General features: G+C 42.9%; 1 protein-coding gene across 1 annotated transcript in view; it reads right to left on the minus strand.

The window, feature by feature from the left end:
- The window catches only part of NCKAP1 (NCK associated protein 1), a 906,912-nt gene that overhangs the window by 398,478 nt on the left and 491,149 nt on the right, over window positions 1–17,285 (minus strand). Inside the window, exon 20 of the mRNA XM_069225777.1 lies at window positions 16,029–16,160. Coding sequence (XP_069081878.1) covers window positions 16,029–16,160 — 132 coding nt within the window. The remainder of the gene's footprint in view (window positions 1–16,028; window positions 16,161–17,285) is intronic.

The raw sequence follows: 17,285 nt of genomic DNA on the forward strand, positions 1-17,285 counted from the left end.
GTGCCTGATTTGACCTTTGTTCTGTGCTAACTAATCTGGTCTGTTTGGGAGTTTGGAATCAGGTAATACAGACAGGTCTAGATGTGTTGTGTACCAATGTTGACGTGCCCAAGTTGGGGCTATGAGTATCATGTTAATATATGTCTGACGTAGTTTGCTGACCAGAAAGAGAAGGAGTAGGACAGAGGGAAAAGCGTAGGCAAATATCAGTGACCAATTGATCCATAGAGCATTGCCCTTGGATAGGGGATGCGAGTGTCTGGTTGCGAAGTTTTGGCATTTAGCGTTTTCGCTTGTTGCAAATAGGTCTGTTTCTGGTGTTCCCCACTTTTGAAAGTACTCTTGAAGTACTTGAGAGTGAATCTCCCATTCGTGAGTTTGTTGGTGATTCCTGCTTAGGAGATCCGCTAGATGATTGTGTATTCCTGGAATGTATCCTGCTAATAGATGAATGTGATTGTGAATTGCCCATTTCCATATAGTCTGGCCTAGCAAAGACAGTTGAGATGAATTTGTCCCGTCCTGTTTTTTGAGGTAATACATGTTCGTCATGTTGTCTGTTTTTATCAGAACAGTCTTCTGTTTGAGAAGGGGTTGAAAGGATTTTAGGGCAAGAAACACCGCCAATAATTCTAGGTGGTTTATGTGAAATTGTTTCTGTTTGGGATCCCATCCCCCTTGAATGGTATGATTCTTGAGATGAGCTCCCCAACTTATCATTGATGAGTCTGTTATTATGGTATGAGGTATAGGGTCTTGAAATGACCGCTTCTTCATTAGATTCCTGAGATTCCACCACTGAAGGGACAGGTGCGTTTGGCGGTCCATCAACACTAGATCTTGAAGTTGACCGTATGCCTGCGACCATTGTTGTAAAGGCCTCATGTTTAGTCTTTCATATAGAACTATGGCTATGCAAGATGCTATCATCCCTAGAACTTTCATGACAAATTTGACAGTGTATTGTTGATTTGGCTGGATATGTGGGATGAGATTTTGGAGAGCCTGTATCCTTTGTGTATTTGAATATTCTACGGCTTTTTGTGCGTTTAGAATAGCACCTAGGTAAGGTTGTACCTGTACTGGCTGAAAGTGTTATTTCTGATAATTTAGAGTGAACCCTAGTGTATGTAAGGTTTCTATTACATACTGAGTGTGTTGGCATTGTGTAAAATTGCTTGATTTTATTAACCAATCGTCTAGATATGGAAAGATGTGAATGTGTTGTCTTCTTAAGTAGGCTGCTACTACTGCTAGACATTTTGTGAACACTCTTGGAGCCGTTGTTATGCCGAACGGCAAAACTTTGAACTGATAATGTTTTCCTGCTATGACGAACCGGAGGTATTTTCTGTGAGCTGGATGGATGGGGTATATGGAATTACTCATCTTTGTGGTCTAAAGTAGTCATGTAATCTTGCTTCTGTAGTAGTGGAATGACATCCTGCAGAGTTACCATGTAAAGATGTTTCGACAGGATGTATAGATTGAGAGGTCTGAAGTCCAGGATAGGCCTTAGAGTGCCCTCTATTTTGGGAATGAGGAAGTATAGTGAGTATAATCCAGTTCCTTACTGAGAATGTGGGAACAATTCTATTGCTTGTTTTATTAGTAGGGATTGCACCTCCTGTTGCAACAGAACGCTGTGTTCTGGGGACACTTTTTTGTAACAAGGTGGAATGTTTGGAGGGGTGGAGATTAATTCTAGGCAATAGCCATTGTGGATAATGGATAACACCCAATTGTCTGGTGATAATTTGCCAATGAGAGTGGAATTGCTGTAGTCTCCCTCTCTCTCCTGCCCCCCCCCCCCCACAGTGTGTGGTGGAGGGGTGGGAAAGAAGTCACTGTTTGGAAGGCGTAGTGGCTTGTTTTGAGGCTTGGAACCTGCCTCTGTTTCTGAAATATTGACCTCTATAAGACCCTCTAAACCCCCCTCTTTGATATTGTTGCTGCTGTTGTCCCTGCTTTGCTTGGGAGGTAGAAGCTTCAGATGATTGTGGTTTGAATCCTCCTCTAGACTGTGACCTGCAAAAGGAGCCTCTATATGGTGTGGTATATAATGCTACCATTGCTTTGGCAGTATCAGAGTCCTTTCTTAGTTTTTCAATAGTGGTATCTACTTCAGGCCCAAATAAGTGTGTGTTATCAAAAGGCATGTTAAGTACTGCCTGTTGAATTTCTGGTTTAAAACCAGACAAGCGTAACCATCCATGCCTTCTTATTGTAATGGCAGTATTTACACTCTTTGCAGCTGTATCAGCAGCATCGAGGGCAGACCTTATCTGGTTGTTACTTATAGCCTTTCCCTCTTTTAAAACCGGTTGTGCTCTCTTTTGATGCTCTTTGGGGAGGTGCTGTATGGTTTCTTACATCTCATCCCAGTGGGCTCTATCATATATGGCAAGAAGTGCTTGCGAATTCGCAATACACCACTGGTTGGCCACTTGTGTGGCTACTCTCCTGCCAGCATCATCAAACTTTCTACTTTCCTTATCGGGTGGAGGCGCATCCCCTGAGGATTGACTGTTAGCTCTTTTTCTAGCCGCACTCACCACTACTGAATATGGAGGGACTTGGTGAGTGATGTAGTCTGGGTCTGTAGGCGCAGGTTTATACTTCTGGTCAATTCTGGGAGTAATTACTCTAGCTTTGACTGGCTCACAACAAATTTGGTCCGCATGTTTGACCATTCCAGGCAACATGGGAAGGCACTGGTATCTAGAGTGGGTGGAAGAGAGAGTGCTGAATAAGAAGTCCTCTTCTAGGGGCTCAGTATGCATAAGCAGCCCATGATAGGCAGCTGCCCTAGAGACTATCTGAGTGTAGGCAGTAGTGTCCTCTGGTGGAGAAGGTTTGCAGGGGTATAGCTCAGGATCACTGTCTGCAATAGGATCCGGGTCATATAGATCCCCAAGGATCCACTGTATATCCATGAGAATATTGAGAGTGTGTGTTGGAGAAGGCAATGGTGGTGGACTATTGTGTGGAGGTGAAATAGAAAGCTGTGGAAAATGAGGAGAAATAGGGACAGGTGCTTGTTTCTCCTTTTGTTTTTGGACTTTTGCTGGTGGTTGAACAGAGCCTAATTCCTCTTGAAAAGCCAGCTTTCTTTTAGTCTTTAAAAGAGGTGCGGTAATAATTCTGCCAGTTTCTTTATGAATATTGATTCTGGATTGTCTTTCATCCATAACCTCCAATACTGGCTGAATCTCAGTGTCCTCATCAGAAGGCTTGTAAGATTCTTGCATCGGTTTCAAAATTTGTTTCAGTTTTTTCGAAAGTCCTTGTTCCTCAGTGTATGAGGATTTTTTCAGTTCTGAAGTTTGAATCTTTTCGGTCCCAAAAATGAAGTTGGCTGTTTCGGCTCCGAAGCAGGGCATCAAATCTTCGACTCCGAGGAGTGAGGACGTTTACTGGAGTCTGTGGTGGAACTTTTAACCGGCTTGCTCGACTCTGAAGTGGACGGAGGAGTGGCCTTTTTCAGTGCCGAACTCGTAGGTCGGTCAACTGCAGTTTTTTTTGGGCCGAGCCATGGCCTTACGGCAGTGGTATACCCAAGGCCTTCGGTAGTTTTTTATATGTGGGCATAGGGGCAGATGTACTCACGTGCTGGTCAGCAGTGATAGGTGTATCTTCTTCCGATTCTTGCTCGGAGTCGGTATCTGAGATGGAGATTGCTGTCTGCGCCTTCTCTTCTTCCATGATGTCGAGATGTTCTGTACTTTTCAACGCCATTTCTAATCTTCGGGCTCTGTGATCTCTTAAGGTCTTCTTAGATCGAAATGATCGACAAGCCTCGTAATCTTGTTCTCGGTGGTCTGGAGAAAGGCACAAATTACAAACCAGATGTTGGTCTGTATATGGGATCTTCGCGTGGCCCCGAGGGCAGAATCGAAATGGAGTCCGATCCATCAGGCTTCCACGCGGTAGGCCCAAACAGGCCAAAGTCGGGCGCATGCTCCCAGAAGGGCGAAATTTAGATTCCCACAGTACTATTGGTTCGCTGCTAGATGTAAAACGCGATTGAAACAATATCAACAATTAAATAGGTTTTCTAAGGTTTTCCGATTCAAAATCTCCGAGCGAGAGGAAACACGTCCGAACCAACAGCAGAAAGAAAACAATCTAACAATGGAGTCGATGCCCATGTGCACTGTAACCGAGAGGAGGAGTCACTCGATCCTGTGACCCCAAAAAGACTTCTTCAAAGAAAAACAACTTGTAACACTCTGAGCCCAACACTAGAGGTCGGAAGAGCTATGCAGAGCATGTGTATCTGCAGCTACACATGCCATTGAACATTTATACATGTACAAACATTTGCTTGTTGTCTAGATAAATAGTAATGCTTTGTGAACGTATGTGGTGTGGACCATGTGGCAGCTTTGCATATATCTGCCATTGGTATATTTCCTAAGAATGCCATAGAAGCACCCTTTTTCCCGGTGGAATGTGCTTTTGGGGTTATTAATAGTTGCTTTTTTGCCTTAAGGTAACATATTTGAATACCTCTCACAATCCATCTAGCTAATCCTTGTTTTGAAATGGGATTACCTTGATGTGGTTGTTGGAAAGCAACAAAAAGCTGATTTGTTTTCCTAAAGTCTTTTGTTCTGTCTATGTAATACATTAGAGCTCTCTTAAGGTCAAGAGTGTGTGCGTCTTTCAGCAGCAGAGTCTGGCTGTGGAAAGAAGACCGACAATTCCACTGACTGATTAATGTGAAAAGGTAAAAAAACTTTAGGTAAGAATTTTGGGTTTGTCCTAAGTACTACTTTTTGTTTGTGTACTTGGAAGAACGGTTTCTCTAGAGTAAATGCTTGAATTTCACTTACTCTTCTTAATGAAGTAATTGCTACTAAGAAAGCAACCTTCCATGCGAGAAATTGAAGAGGACAAGAGTGCATGGGTTCGAATGGTGGGCCCATTAGTCACATGAGTACAATGTTAAGATTCCATGCAGGAACTGATGGAGTTCTGGGTGGAATAATGTGTTTAAGTCCTTCCATAAATGCTTTTATGACAGGAACTCTAAAGAGAGAAGTATGCTGTATGGTTTGTAGTTACACCTATGTGGCCATTAAATGAATTTTAATAGAGGAAAAAGCCAGGTCTGCTTTTTGTAAATAAAGCAAATAGCATACTATATCCTGTACTGATGCTTTAAGTGGATCTAGATTTCTAGGTTGGCAGTAGTATACAAACTGTTTCCACTTATTTGCATAACATTGCCTGGTTGTTGGTTTACGTGCTTGTTTTAGAACATCCATACATTCTTGTGGAAGGTGTAAATATCCAAACTCTATGACTTCAGGAGCCAAATCGCTAGGCACAGGCATTGTGAGGTTGGCATGGCACCCTGGGGGGAGTGGCATGTCGACTTAGTCATTTTCTCCCCACCAGCACACACAAGCTGGCAAGCAGTGTGTCTGTGCTGAGGGAGGGGTCCCTAGGGTGGCATAAGACATGCTGCAGCCCTTAGAGACCTTCCCTGGAATCAGGGCCCTTGGTACCAGGGGTACCAGTTACAAGGGACTTACCTGGGTGCCAGGGTTGTGCCAATTGTGGAGACAATGGTACATTTTAGGTGAAAGAACATTGGTGCTGGGGCCTGGTTAGCAGGGTCCCAGCACACTTCTCAGTCAAGTCAGCATCAGTATCAGGCAAAAAGTGGGGGGTAATTGCAACAGGGAGCCATTTCCTTACAGTGATGGTTTAGTGGGGTAAAGATGAGGATAATTGGACAGTATAGGGTCCGAGTCATACATGTCCCATGGGTCCACTGTGTCTCCTTGTGAATAGGTATGGGAGTGTGATGGTGATGGTAGTAGGTGGTGGTGAGAAAGAAAGCTGTGGCAAATGTGGTGGAGAAAGCTGGAGAGGTGATGGCTTCTCCTTTCGCTTGAAAATGTTTGCTGGTGGTGGAGCAGTATCAAGAGTCTCTTCAAATGCCAGCTTTTTTTTTTGTCTGTGGAGGTGGAGAAGCAATAATTTTCCCAGTCTCTTTGTGGATATGTATTCTTCTCTGCTTACTGTCCATAACCTCCAAAATTGGTTGAATACCAGATTCTTCTATTTGATGTTCTAATGTTTTTGTGCCCTTAGAGGATTGTTCAGTGGCTGTTTTGGGCATATGTTACAAACGGGTCGAAGTCCTGTCTTCTGTATAGAAGGACGTTTTCGGTACCGAAGCGGTTCTGAGCTGTTTCGGTCCCGAAGATATTAGCCGAGGTTTCGGCTCCGAAGCCAGATGCAGTAATTTTGGATCCAAAGATTGTAGGCATCTGCTCGGTTCAGAGGTGGAGCTGCTTATTTTCTTGCTCGACCCCGAAACCGAAACAGGCATGGCCTGTTGATGGGGTGACTTGGCCTTTCTCTGCACTGAACCCAAGGGCTGGTTACCGACTACTTTCTTTCGGGTGGAACCATGGCTTTCCAGAAATGATGCACCCAAGACAAATCTCTTGATCCAGTCTGACGTTTGGGAGAAAATTCTAAGCTAAGGAATCTACAACTAGAATTCTCTATCAGATCATCTACACAACAGTACTTAATGAGCGTGTGTGGTGTAGACCAAGTGGCAGCTTTACAAATATCTGCCATATGTGATTTTTCCTAAAAAGGCCATAGAAGCACTTTTTTTCTGGTAGAGTGTGCTCTAGGAGCTGTAGGTAACTGTCTTTTAGCTTTCAGATAAGTTTGAATACACTTGACTATCCATCTAGCTATTCCATTTTTTAAATTTGGATTGCCTTTGTGAGGCATTGAAAATGCTACAGAACGCTGTATAGATTTTCTAAATCTTTTAGTCCTGTCAATGTAATACATAAGAGCTTGTTTAACATCTAGTGTGTGCAAAGTACTTTCAGCAACCGAGTCAGTCTGTGGGGAAAAAACAGGTAACTCAATTGGTTAACCTCAAATGGTGAAACTACTTTTGGGAGAAATTTAGGGTTTGTTCTAAGAACTACTTGGAAAAAGGGTTTCTTTGAAGTCAAAGCTTGTAATTCACTTACATGTCGTAGAGAAGTGATAGCCACTAAAAAGGCAACTTTCCATTTAAGAAATTGCAAAGAACAGGAGTGCAAGGGTTCAAATAGTGGACCCATAAGTCTAGTAAGGACAATATTAAGGTTCCATACTGGAGCTGGAGGAACCCTGGGTGGGATAACCCTCTTAAGTCCTTCCATAAACACTTTAATTACAGGAATATTGAACAAAGAAATATGATGTCTGTTTTTGGAGGTAAGCAGCTATAGCTGCTAAATGAAGTCTGATAGATGAGTATGCTAGATTTGCCTTTTGTAAAAGTAGCACATAATGTCTGGTGCTGATGCTTTGAGGGTATAAATATGTTTAGGCTGATAGTAGAATACAAAACATTTCTATTTTACAGCATAACACTTTCTAGTTGTAAGTTTACATGCCTCTCTAAGTAGGTCTATACATTCAGATGGAAGTTGTAAATATTCAAACTCAGGAGCCATATCCCAAGATGGAGTGTTCTGGGGTCTGGATGTCTGATTTGATCTCTCTTTTGAGTCAAAATGTCTTCTCTGTTGGGAAGTTTCTGGTGGGGAACCACAGACAGATCCAATAGTGTGTACCAAGGTTGACGTGCTCATGTGAGGGCTACAAGGATCATGGTGAGTGATGTTTGTCTCAGTTTGCAAATCAGAAATGGAATGAGTGGGAGAGGCATTGCCCTTGGACTCAGGATGTGGGTATCTGGACACAAAGTTTTGGCATTTTGGATTTTCTACGGTGGTGAAGAGATCTATTTCTGTGTGTTCCCCAGAGAGGTGAAAGTATTGGTGAAGTACTTATGGGTGAAGTTCCCATTTGTGGACTTGTTGCTGCATCCTGCTTAGGAGGCCTGCAACCTGAATGTCCATTCCTGGGAGATATTCCGCCAGTAACTGAATGTGATTGTGAATTACCCACTTCCAAATTATCTGAGCTAGAAGGGACAATTGAGATGTGTGTCCTTCCTTGTTTCTGCAGTTAATACATAGTTGTCATGTTGTCTGTGGGGACTAGAACCACTTTGTCCGAGAGTTGTGACAGAAATGCTCTGAGCACTAGAAAGACTGCTATTACCTCCAAGTAGTTGATGTGTTAAGTTTGCTGAATGGGATCCCATCAACCTTGTTTTGTAAGGTTGTTGAGGTAAGCTCCCCAGTCTATCTGTGATGCAGCTGTAGTGAGAGTGATCTGAGGCACAGGGTCTTGAAAGGGCCGTCCCATTGAAAGGTTGGTATGATTTCACCATTGCAGAAGCAGCAAGTCTGGCGGTCCAACAAAACTAGATCCTGAAGATGACTCTGTGACTACTGACAGGACAGACACTGTTGTAATGGACGCATGTGTAGTCTGGCATGAGGACCGATGGCAATGCAGGGGGCCATCATCCCGAATAGCTGCATCACTAGCCTCACTGTGTAAGTATGGTTCTCCTGTAATTGAGACAGAAGAGTTTAGAAAGCTTGAATCAGTGCTGGGTTTGGATATATCAACTGAGTAAGTATTGAGAATTGCTCCCAGATAAGGCAGAATCTGTGAGGGTTGGAGATGGGATCTGAGAAAGTTGACTGCAAATTCCAGAGTGTGTACAAGGTTTACTGTGTACTGAGTAGGCTTATGACATTGTTGGGCAGTACTGGCTTTGATGAGCGAATCGTCCAAGGATGGGAAAACATGAATATGTTGTCTTCTGACTGAGGAATGCCGCCACTACCGCTAAGCATTATGTGAACACCCTGGGGGCGGTTGTTACCCCAAATGGTAGAACCTTGAATGGACAATGTTTTCCCGCAATGACAAATCGGAGATATTTGCAATGCACTGGATGTACGGGAAATAAGAATCTTTGAGATCTTATGCTGTCATGTAATCTCCTTGATGTAATAGGGGAATAACATCTTGCAGTGACTATATGAAAATGTTCTGAAACTATGTAAAGGTTGAGAGGGCCGAGATCCCGAATTGTCTTTCTTTGATATAAGGAATTATAGGGAATATACTCCTAACCCTTGTTGAGATAGGGGAACTGGTTCTATAGCCTCTTTGAGAAGAAGGGATTGTACCTCTTCTTTTAAGAGAATGAGATGATGGTGTAAGAGTTTGTGAACATGAAGGGGAATATTTGGTGGAGTGGAAATGAGTTCTAGACAATAATTATGTTGGATAATTGTAGGAAGTTGGCTCTGTATATACTATCTCAAATTAAGAGATAGTGTGCACAGAGTCCAGGGGTACGCCTGAGAGATTGATAGTGGCAATAATAGATAATACTAATGCTCTATTTGTGGTAGTGTGGTCGAGCAGTTAGGCTTATCAGAGGGTAGTGTTAAGCATTTGTTGTACACACACACAGGCAATAAATGAGAACACACACTCAAAGACTTAACTCCAAGCCAATAGGTTTTTATATAGAAAAATATTATTTTCGTAAATATATTTTAGAACCACAAGATTCCAAATTCAAGTAAGTACATAAATTGTAAGATACTTGGCATAGGTAAATATGGAACTTTGAATTAAAACAGTAATGTAAACAGTTTTGGCAAAAATGGCAATAAGCTATTTTAAAAGTGGACACCGTGCACAAATCAACAGCTCCTGGGGGAGGTAAGTACAAGTTAGTTTATCAGGAAGTTAAAGCATTTACAGTTTCAGTCTCCGGGGCATAGACAGCCCACTGTTGCGGGTTCAAGTCAACCACAAACACCTAGCACCAGCAACACAGGGCCGGTCAGGTGCAGAGGTCAAAGTAAGGCCCAAATAACATAGGCACCTATGTAGACTAGGGGTGCTCTGGTTCCAGTCTGCTAGCAGGTAAGTATCTGCGTCCTCGGGGAGCAGACCAGGGGGGTTTTGTAGAGCACTTGGGTCACAAACAGGCACACAAAATAAACCCTCAGCGGCACAGGGCCGGCCGGGTGCAGTGTGCAAAGTAGGTGTCAGGTTTTAGATTGAAATCAGTGGAGACCAGAGGGTCACTCTGGAGATGCAGGCAGGGGGGCTTCTCGGGCCAGCCACTGACTAGGTAAGGAGAGGGCCGCCTGCTGGTCACACCAGCACTGTAGTGCTTCTTCCAGGCATCGTGTTCTTTGCTACCAGGCAGTTGCGGTCAGGGGGAGCCTCTGGATTCTCTCTGCAGGTGTCGCTGTGAGGATGCAGGGAAGTCGTCTCAGGGTGCCGATGTTGCTGAAGTCGCCGGGGGTCCTCTCTGCAGTGTTGGATTTTCTGGACACAAGCCAGGGGGTCGGTTGCAGAGTGTTGGGGACTCACGCTTCCTGAGTGAGGCTGGAGTCCCTTTAAAGATGGTTTCTTCTTTATTGGTTGAACGGAGCCGCTGTCTTCGTGAGTTTCTTGGTCCTTTGGGTTGCAGGGCAGTCCTCTGAGTCAGCAGAGGTCGCTGGTCCCGCTGGATGCGTCGCTGTTGCAGGTTCTTTGAGTCTGGAGACAGGCCAGTAGGCCTGGGGTCAAGTCAGTTGTTGTCTCTGTCGTCTCTGCTGGGATTTCCGGTCAGCAGTCCTTGTTTCAGGTTGTCAGGAAATCTGTTTTCCTGGGTTCAGGGTCGCCCCCAAATACTCAATTTAGGGGTGTGGTTAAGTCTGGGGGGCAGTAGCCAATGACTACAGTCCTTGAGGGTGGCTACACCCTCCTTGTGCCTCCTCCCTGTTGGGAGGAAGGCACATCCCTAATCCTATTGGGGGGAATCCTCCAAAGCAAGATGGAGGATTTCCTAAGGCAGGGGTCACCGCATCTCAGGACACCTTAGGGGCTGTCCTGGCTGGAGGGTGACTCCTCCTTGTTTTTCTCATTATCTCCTCCAGACTTGCAGCCAAAAGTGGAGGCTGTGTCCGGGGGGAGGGCATCTCTACTACCTGGAGTGCCCTGGGGCGATGTAACACCAGGCTTGAGCCTTTGAGGCTCACCACCAGGTGTTACAGTACCTGCAGGGGGAGGTGTGAAGCACATCCACCCAGTACAGGCTTTGTTCCTGGTCACAGAGTGCACAAAGGCACTGACCCCATGTGGCCAGAAACCTGTCTGGATATGGCAGGCTGGCAGAAACTGGTCCGCCTAGCACTAGTAGTTGGGATGGTATACAGGGGGCATCTCTAAGATGCCCTCTGCGTGCATTTCTCAATAAATCCCACACTGGCATCAGTGTAGAATTATTGTGCTGAGAAGTTTGATACTAAACTTCCCAGTATTCAGTGTCGCTATTATGGAATTGTGGAGTTTGTGTATGACAAACTCCCAGACCATATACGCTTTGTGGCTACCCTGCACTTACAATGTCTAAGGATTGGCTTAGACACTGTAGGGGCGTAGTGCTCATGCAGCTATGCCCTCACATGTGGTATAGTGCACCCTGCCTAAGGGCTGTAAGGCCTGCTAGAGGGGTGATTTACCTATGTCACAAGCAGTGGGTTGTGGGCATGGCACTCTGAGGGGAGTGCCATGTCGACGTAAGTGTTCTTCTCCCCACCAGCACACACAAGCTGTGAGGCAGTGTGCATGTGCTGAGCAAGGGGTCCCCATAGGGTGGCATAATAAATACTGCAGCCCTTAGAGACCTTCCCTGGCTACAGGGCCCTTGGTACAAGGGGTACTATTTACAAGGGACTTATCTGTGTGCCAGGGCTGTGCCAATTGTGGGAACAAAAGTACACTTTAGGGAAAGAACACTGGTGCTGGGGCCTGGTTAGCAGGGTCCCAGCACACTTTCAATCATAACTAGCATCAATAAAAGGCAAAACGTTAGGGGATAACCATGCCAACAGTGGCATGTTCCTACAATAATTGATAGAACCCATTGATTTGAGGTGATATTAGACCATTGATGATAGCAATTTGTAAGTCTCCCCCCCTCCTCGCTAGAGAGGTGTGTGCTGTGGGGATTTGTAAGAAGTCACTGTCTTGTATTTGAGGCAGAACCGCTAGAGGTGAACGCCTTACCTCTGCCTCTATTATTTGCATCCTTATAAGAGCCGCTGAAGGAACCTCTTTTGTAAAAACGTGTTCCTTGTTTGGTTTGGGAGGTGGAAGGCTCAGTAGATGGTGTCTTGCATACTTGGCAGCATGGGTAGGAACTGACTCTCGTTATGAGTGTTGGTTAAAGTATCAAGGAGGAAATCCTCTTCAATAGGGTCAGTGTGCATATGTACATTGTGGTATGCAGTTGTGTTTGCAATAACCTGGTTGTATGCTGTTGTATACAATGAATGCCCCGCTGGATATAAATCAGGGTCATTAGGGACTATGGGATCTGGATCATATAAATCCCATGGATCTATATCTTGTGGAACATTACCTAGGTCATCTCTAGGAGGTGATGATGCTCCTTGTGGACAGAATTGTGACTGTTTTAAAGATGTAGGTGACTGCGGTGGTGGTGGAGTAGGAGGAAGTACAGGAGAGTGAGATGGAGAAGCCCGAGGTTGATCTGGAGCCTTGTGTTTGTCCTTGGTGATGTTTTAAGGAGAAGGAGCATTGTCCAATGTTTCTTGAAAGGTACGTCCCCTTGTAACTGGAACAGTAAGCAATTATTTTCCCTGTGTCCTTTTGTTTATGTATCTTGCGCTGAAAAGTGTCCATTATTTCTGAAATGGGCTCTGCTCGTGAAGTCCCTTCAGGTGAAATTGTGGGGTCTTTGGAAAGCATAATGTTCGGTTCCACAATTTTCGGAATTTAAGTCTTTTTTTAACAGAAGGGGTTGGCTCCTAAGCCAATCTTGAAGGCAGCTTTTTTGGAGCCAAAGTGCTGGAATCGAAAGCTCCACTCGATCCCAAGATTGATTGTGATGCTGTTCAGTAATTGGTCAATGCCGAAGTCATTTGGGCTTGTCAAATTTCGGTGCCAAACCAGAGGATGGGGCATCCAAATGTAATTTTCGGATTCTACAATAGCCCGAAGGCAGTGGTGGCCGATGATCAGCTTGGAGGTTTTTTTTCAATGTCTTTATGTGTGAAGATGGGGCTGGTGTCAGAATCTTCATCCAACTCAGAGTCTCGGATCGAGAGGGCTTCCTGATGTCCAATTTCCTCTTGTGAGTGTTCCTCTCTGAAGATGTCAGGAGTGTCACCCAGTATCTTCGACGCCATCTCCAACCGATTTGCTCTTTGTTCCCGGAAAGTCTTTTAGTCTCCTCTTTATGTTCCGGCGACAAGCCCAAGTTACACAACAAGTGTTGATCTGCGTGCAGGAACTTGGACTGTTGTCAAGGGTCGACAGCACTTGACAGAGTAGGCCCAAGAAGGGCGTTGAGGCCCCTAAGGACGTCGAACTGACCCAGATGCTGAAAATCAAATTGATTAGCTTAAGTGTGGAAATATGCAATGGAAATACTACACCGTTGTCAAAAGAAAGACGGAAAGAAACGTTCGAAAGAGACTGAACCGAGATCTACCGGAGCGAAAGGAAACACATCCGAACCAGACAGTGGAGAGAAAACAATCTAACAAAGGGTTCGATGCCCATGTGCACTATCACCAAGAGGAGGAGTCACTCAATCTTGTTACTCAAAAATATTCTTCGAAGAAAAACAACCTGTAATACTCTGAGCACAACAGTAGATCACGGACTTATGCAAAGCATGTCTGTCTACAGCCACACATGCCATGGAACATACTCTTCCCTTCTTATTGCTACTTAACTGTTGCCTGCTGAAAATACAGGCATATGAAGGAATTCAAGGTAAGTTTACTAATCGTGAGAGTGCCCACATTTGTAAACAATTTTTTTTTTTTTTTGGAAAACTGATCAACAGATGAAGGCTTAGGTAGAGACTTAGATAGGTATGAGTACATTAATGATTTTCACATCTGGTTGTCATTATAACAATGTAAATCATCAAGAGATTTCTCTCTGTAAATAACAGATGAAGTAGAGGATTCTTTGAATAAGGCAGGTGGAATTGGAGAGAATTGTGTGTGTTGAATAAACAAGGAAGGTCATTTTAGAATTCAGGGGACTGTAATCCACATAAGTGGAATTTTCTCTTTTTGCTTATGTCTATTTTTTATTATATTAATACGTTTTGAATATGTGGTATATGTTAGTTCAACTACAGATATACATAAAGCAGGACTTAAGTTACCACCTTCAAATTAGAAAAGGTGTACAAGTAGTTATATTAAAGAAACTATATTGATTAATAATATTATCCCTGCATATATGTCTTCACCATAGAAGCACTTGAGCATCTCAAGTATGCAGCTCACAAAGTCATTGCAGTAAATTGAGAAGTTCTAGAAGGTAATATCCATATCTAGGTACTTGGGGATCCGCAGATTTCTTGGTCCTGAAGAAAGCTAACGGCCCCTTTGGGCAAGATTGGGCTAAAACATGTGGACCTGATAAATGCGAAAGACACGTAATTAGTTCCTGACACATCACATTTGCTTTTATATATACCCTATCCAAGTCAGAGTAAAGTGGGATTGTAGCTGAGTGATATAGGTATTTTTAGATCACTTTTCCACCTTCACTGCACTATTTTCTATTCACAGATCCCTAACAGTTTCCTTGACTTGTGTGGAAACGGTCCCCTTGGTTAGGGTAAAGAAGAGACCCCATGATGATGTTATGAGCTGAGTACACCAGAGAAGCAACATGCTCGTAGTAGAAAATAGCTGATGAGGCTCTTTTAAAAGAAACTGCAGGGACTCCTTGGTGGCTTGGGTTAAGTGGTTACACTCCTGTTGATATTAAAAGATTGAGAGGTTTAGAAGCAGAGTGGCAACCAGATACTGCTTTTACCTCTCCTGTTTGATTTTAGCGCACCTACTATGAGCAACCATGCCTTTCATGTGCATGTGGCCATGATAAGGAATGCTTTTCCTGCCGGTCTTCAACTGAAAAAACCAACTCGAAGACCAGTTCTTTTGTGCTGAATAATTCTTGATCCACCCAGCTAGGTTTCACTACATTCTTTTCAACAATCAAGATACCTATGTAGGGTGAATGTGCAATATACAAATCCAAACGAAAACATCCTTTATATACAAATTAAAAAGGAAAGACAATACAAACCATCATTAAAGGCCTATGTTAACTGCATCAAACAGCCAGCCAGGCCAAACCTTCACACGGCCTAATAACACATTAAAAGGTTCTGTCTCGATCACTGAATCCTCAAGACATAGATGTTCCAAGCAAAAGCACATAAACTCATGACGTCAGTCAAAATCCTAACTAAGAAAACCTACATTAATTACTTCTTAATCCCTGAATTAATGAAGCATCGCTTAATGTACGACAAGGGAGAGGTGCACCTCTGCACATTTTAAGTCTTTAAGATGAAGAGGCCTCATCTGACTTCCTGACCACACCATACAAAAATTAAAAAATACATGTACAGAGTGTGGGATACGTAGACTAACTCTCTACATAATTCTCCAGAAAATCAGAGTCCATCTGCTAGATTAGGAAGGCTAAATTTCATTACAAACAGCACAGTGATCTTTGACTCATTAACCCAGCTACCGTAAGTACCACAGTAAATACAATCTTTGCAAGTATAGACCCACGGCAGCTACAGTCAGCGTCATCAACAATATGTGCACAAATACCACTCCTGCACACACAAAGAGAATCTCCTTGGGTAATTTTAAAGCTTCTAAAATATGAATAGAAACACTAAATCAAATACCAGTGATTTTTTTCTGAAGCAATCATAATTCTGTTTCGATAAATTTGTATGTTATTACTGCAGGTCATCCTCATTTTACTGTAACTCTTGCTTAATTATAATTTAAACACATCACAAAAGTTTTAATCCCCATACTTCAACATCTTTACAAATTAAACAGTATTCACATATGAATATATCACTGTAACGAACAACAGTGACAAAATATCAGACAATAATTTAAAACACTACCTAGAGCATAACATTCGTTTACTTTCACCAGCAGATACAATATTATTTTTACTATTCCTTTTACACATGTATTACAGTATCTTGAAATACTTTCACTTTCTGGGATAAAATATTTATAAAATCTTACTTGGTAAAGCGGATTTCTAGATGAGAAGTTAAATATTCCCTCGGCGTAAAAGTGTGCTCCCAAACCATCATATTTGGTACATAATTGATCGAAAAACAGAGCTCAGAAAGTGCTGTGTGCAGTTTGTCCAAGCTAAAAACAAATGAAACAACAGCTGGTGAAGTGCTCATTCAACAAAAGCAGAGCAATTCAATAACACAGCCTACTGAAGCAAAGTATTTGTTGATTTTGCTCATAAAATCAGAATTTGCTAGTCTGTAATGGTTTGAAAACTATATACTCTGGATAACAAATAACCAATTACTTTAAGAGTAACAATTGCAATTCTCATAACTGAATATATTGTTGAAAGAAAACTTTAACATAACAAAAATGGAGCCAAAAGCTAATGTATCAGCTTGTAACTTGCATGGAACTGCTGACAGAGGAAGCACCTGCTGGCACAATGGAGAAAAGGGACGGAAATCCTGTGACCCTGATAGATGCTTACTTTTCAGAAATCTTGCACACTAACATCATGCAACATAATTGGTAAATTAGTGCCAATACTGCTGCTTGTTTTGAGGGAAATATAAGATGAGCTCTAAGTGATAAATGTTAAATCCCTGAAAAAGGATTTCCTATTTTGTTTATATATATATTTGTTTTCCCTTCATAGATGCCTACTATTTTTGGCATTCCTTTGTTTAATCCAATTCAAATACCTCAGCAAAGTTTACTGTATGCTTGAGAGGCTTTGGAAAATGAATAGATTGGATCGAAAATGCATCCGTTACTTAGAAGTGATGGAAACATGGTTTGGGAATGTCCAATTATTCAACAATTGTGGTCACTGGTTGAATGCTCCCTGGTGGCGGCTATGGGTAGAGTTTTCCAGTTTACTCCCAGTCTGGTCCTTCTGGGTTTGTTAGAGTGGTGGCTGTTGTTCACTCCTCCGGATGGGAAGTGAGCTTGCTAAAAGAGACAGAGCATGAAGCATGAAGACGGAGTTCTTGAGAGGTGTAATCTGTTCAAGAACAGAGAAGCAGAATGGACCACTACAGATGGAAGTAGATAGCATCAAACTGAATAATTTGCATCTTGGCGCCAGGAAATGAAATTTGTTTACAAACACTATAGCAAATCTGTGTGAAAGAATTCAAACTCTGTATAATGGGATAACACTGACCATAAGGCTGAATTAATTTGAAACCTTAGTAATTCAACTGCAAGCATGTGTTCTTGAAAAAAACCTGCATCTGCTTGGTGTTGTATTTG

The sequence above is a fragment of the Pleurodeles waltl genome, chromosome 3_1 (assembly GCF_031143425.1).
Source record: "Pleurodeles waltl isolate 20211129_DDA chromosome 3_1, aPleWal1.hap1.20221129, whole genome shotgun sequence".
NCBI classification, from domain to species: domain Eukaryota; kingdom Metazoa; phylum Chordata; class Amphibia; order Caudata; family Salamandridae; genus Pleurodeles; species Pleurodeles waltl.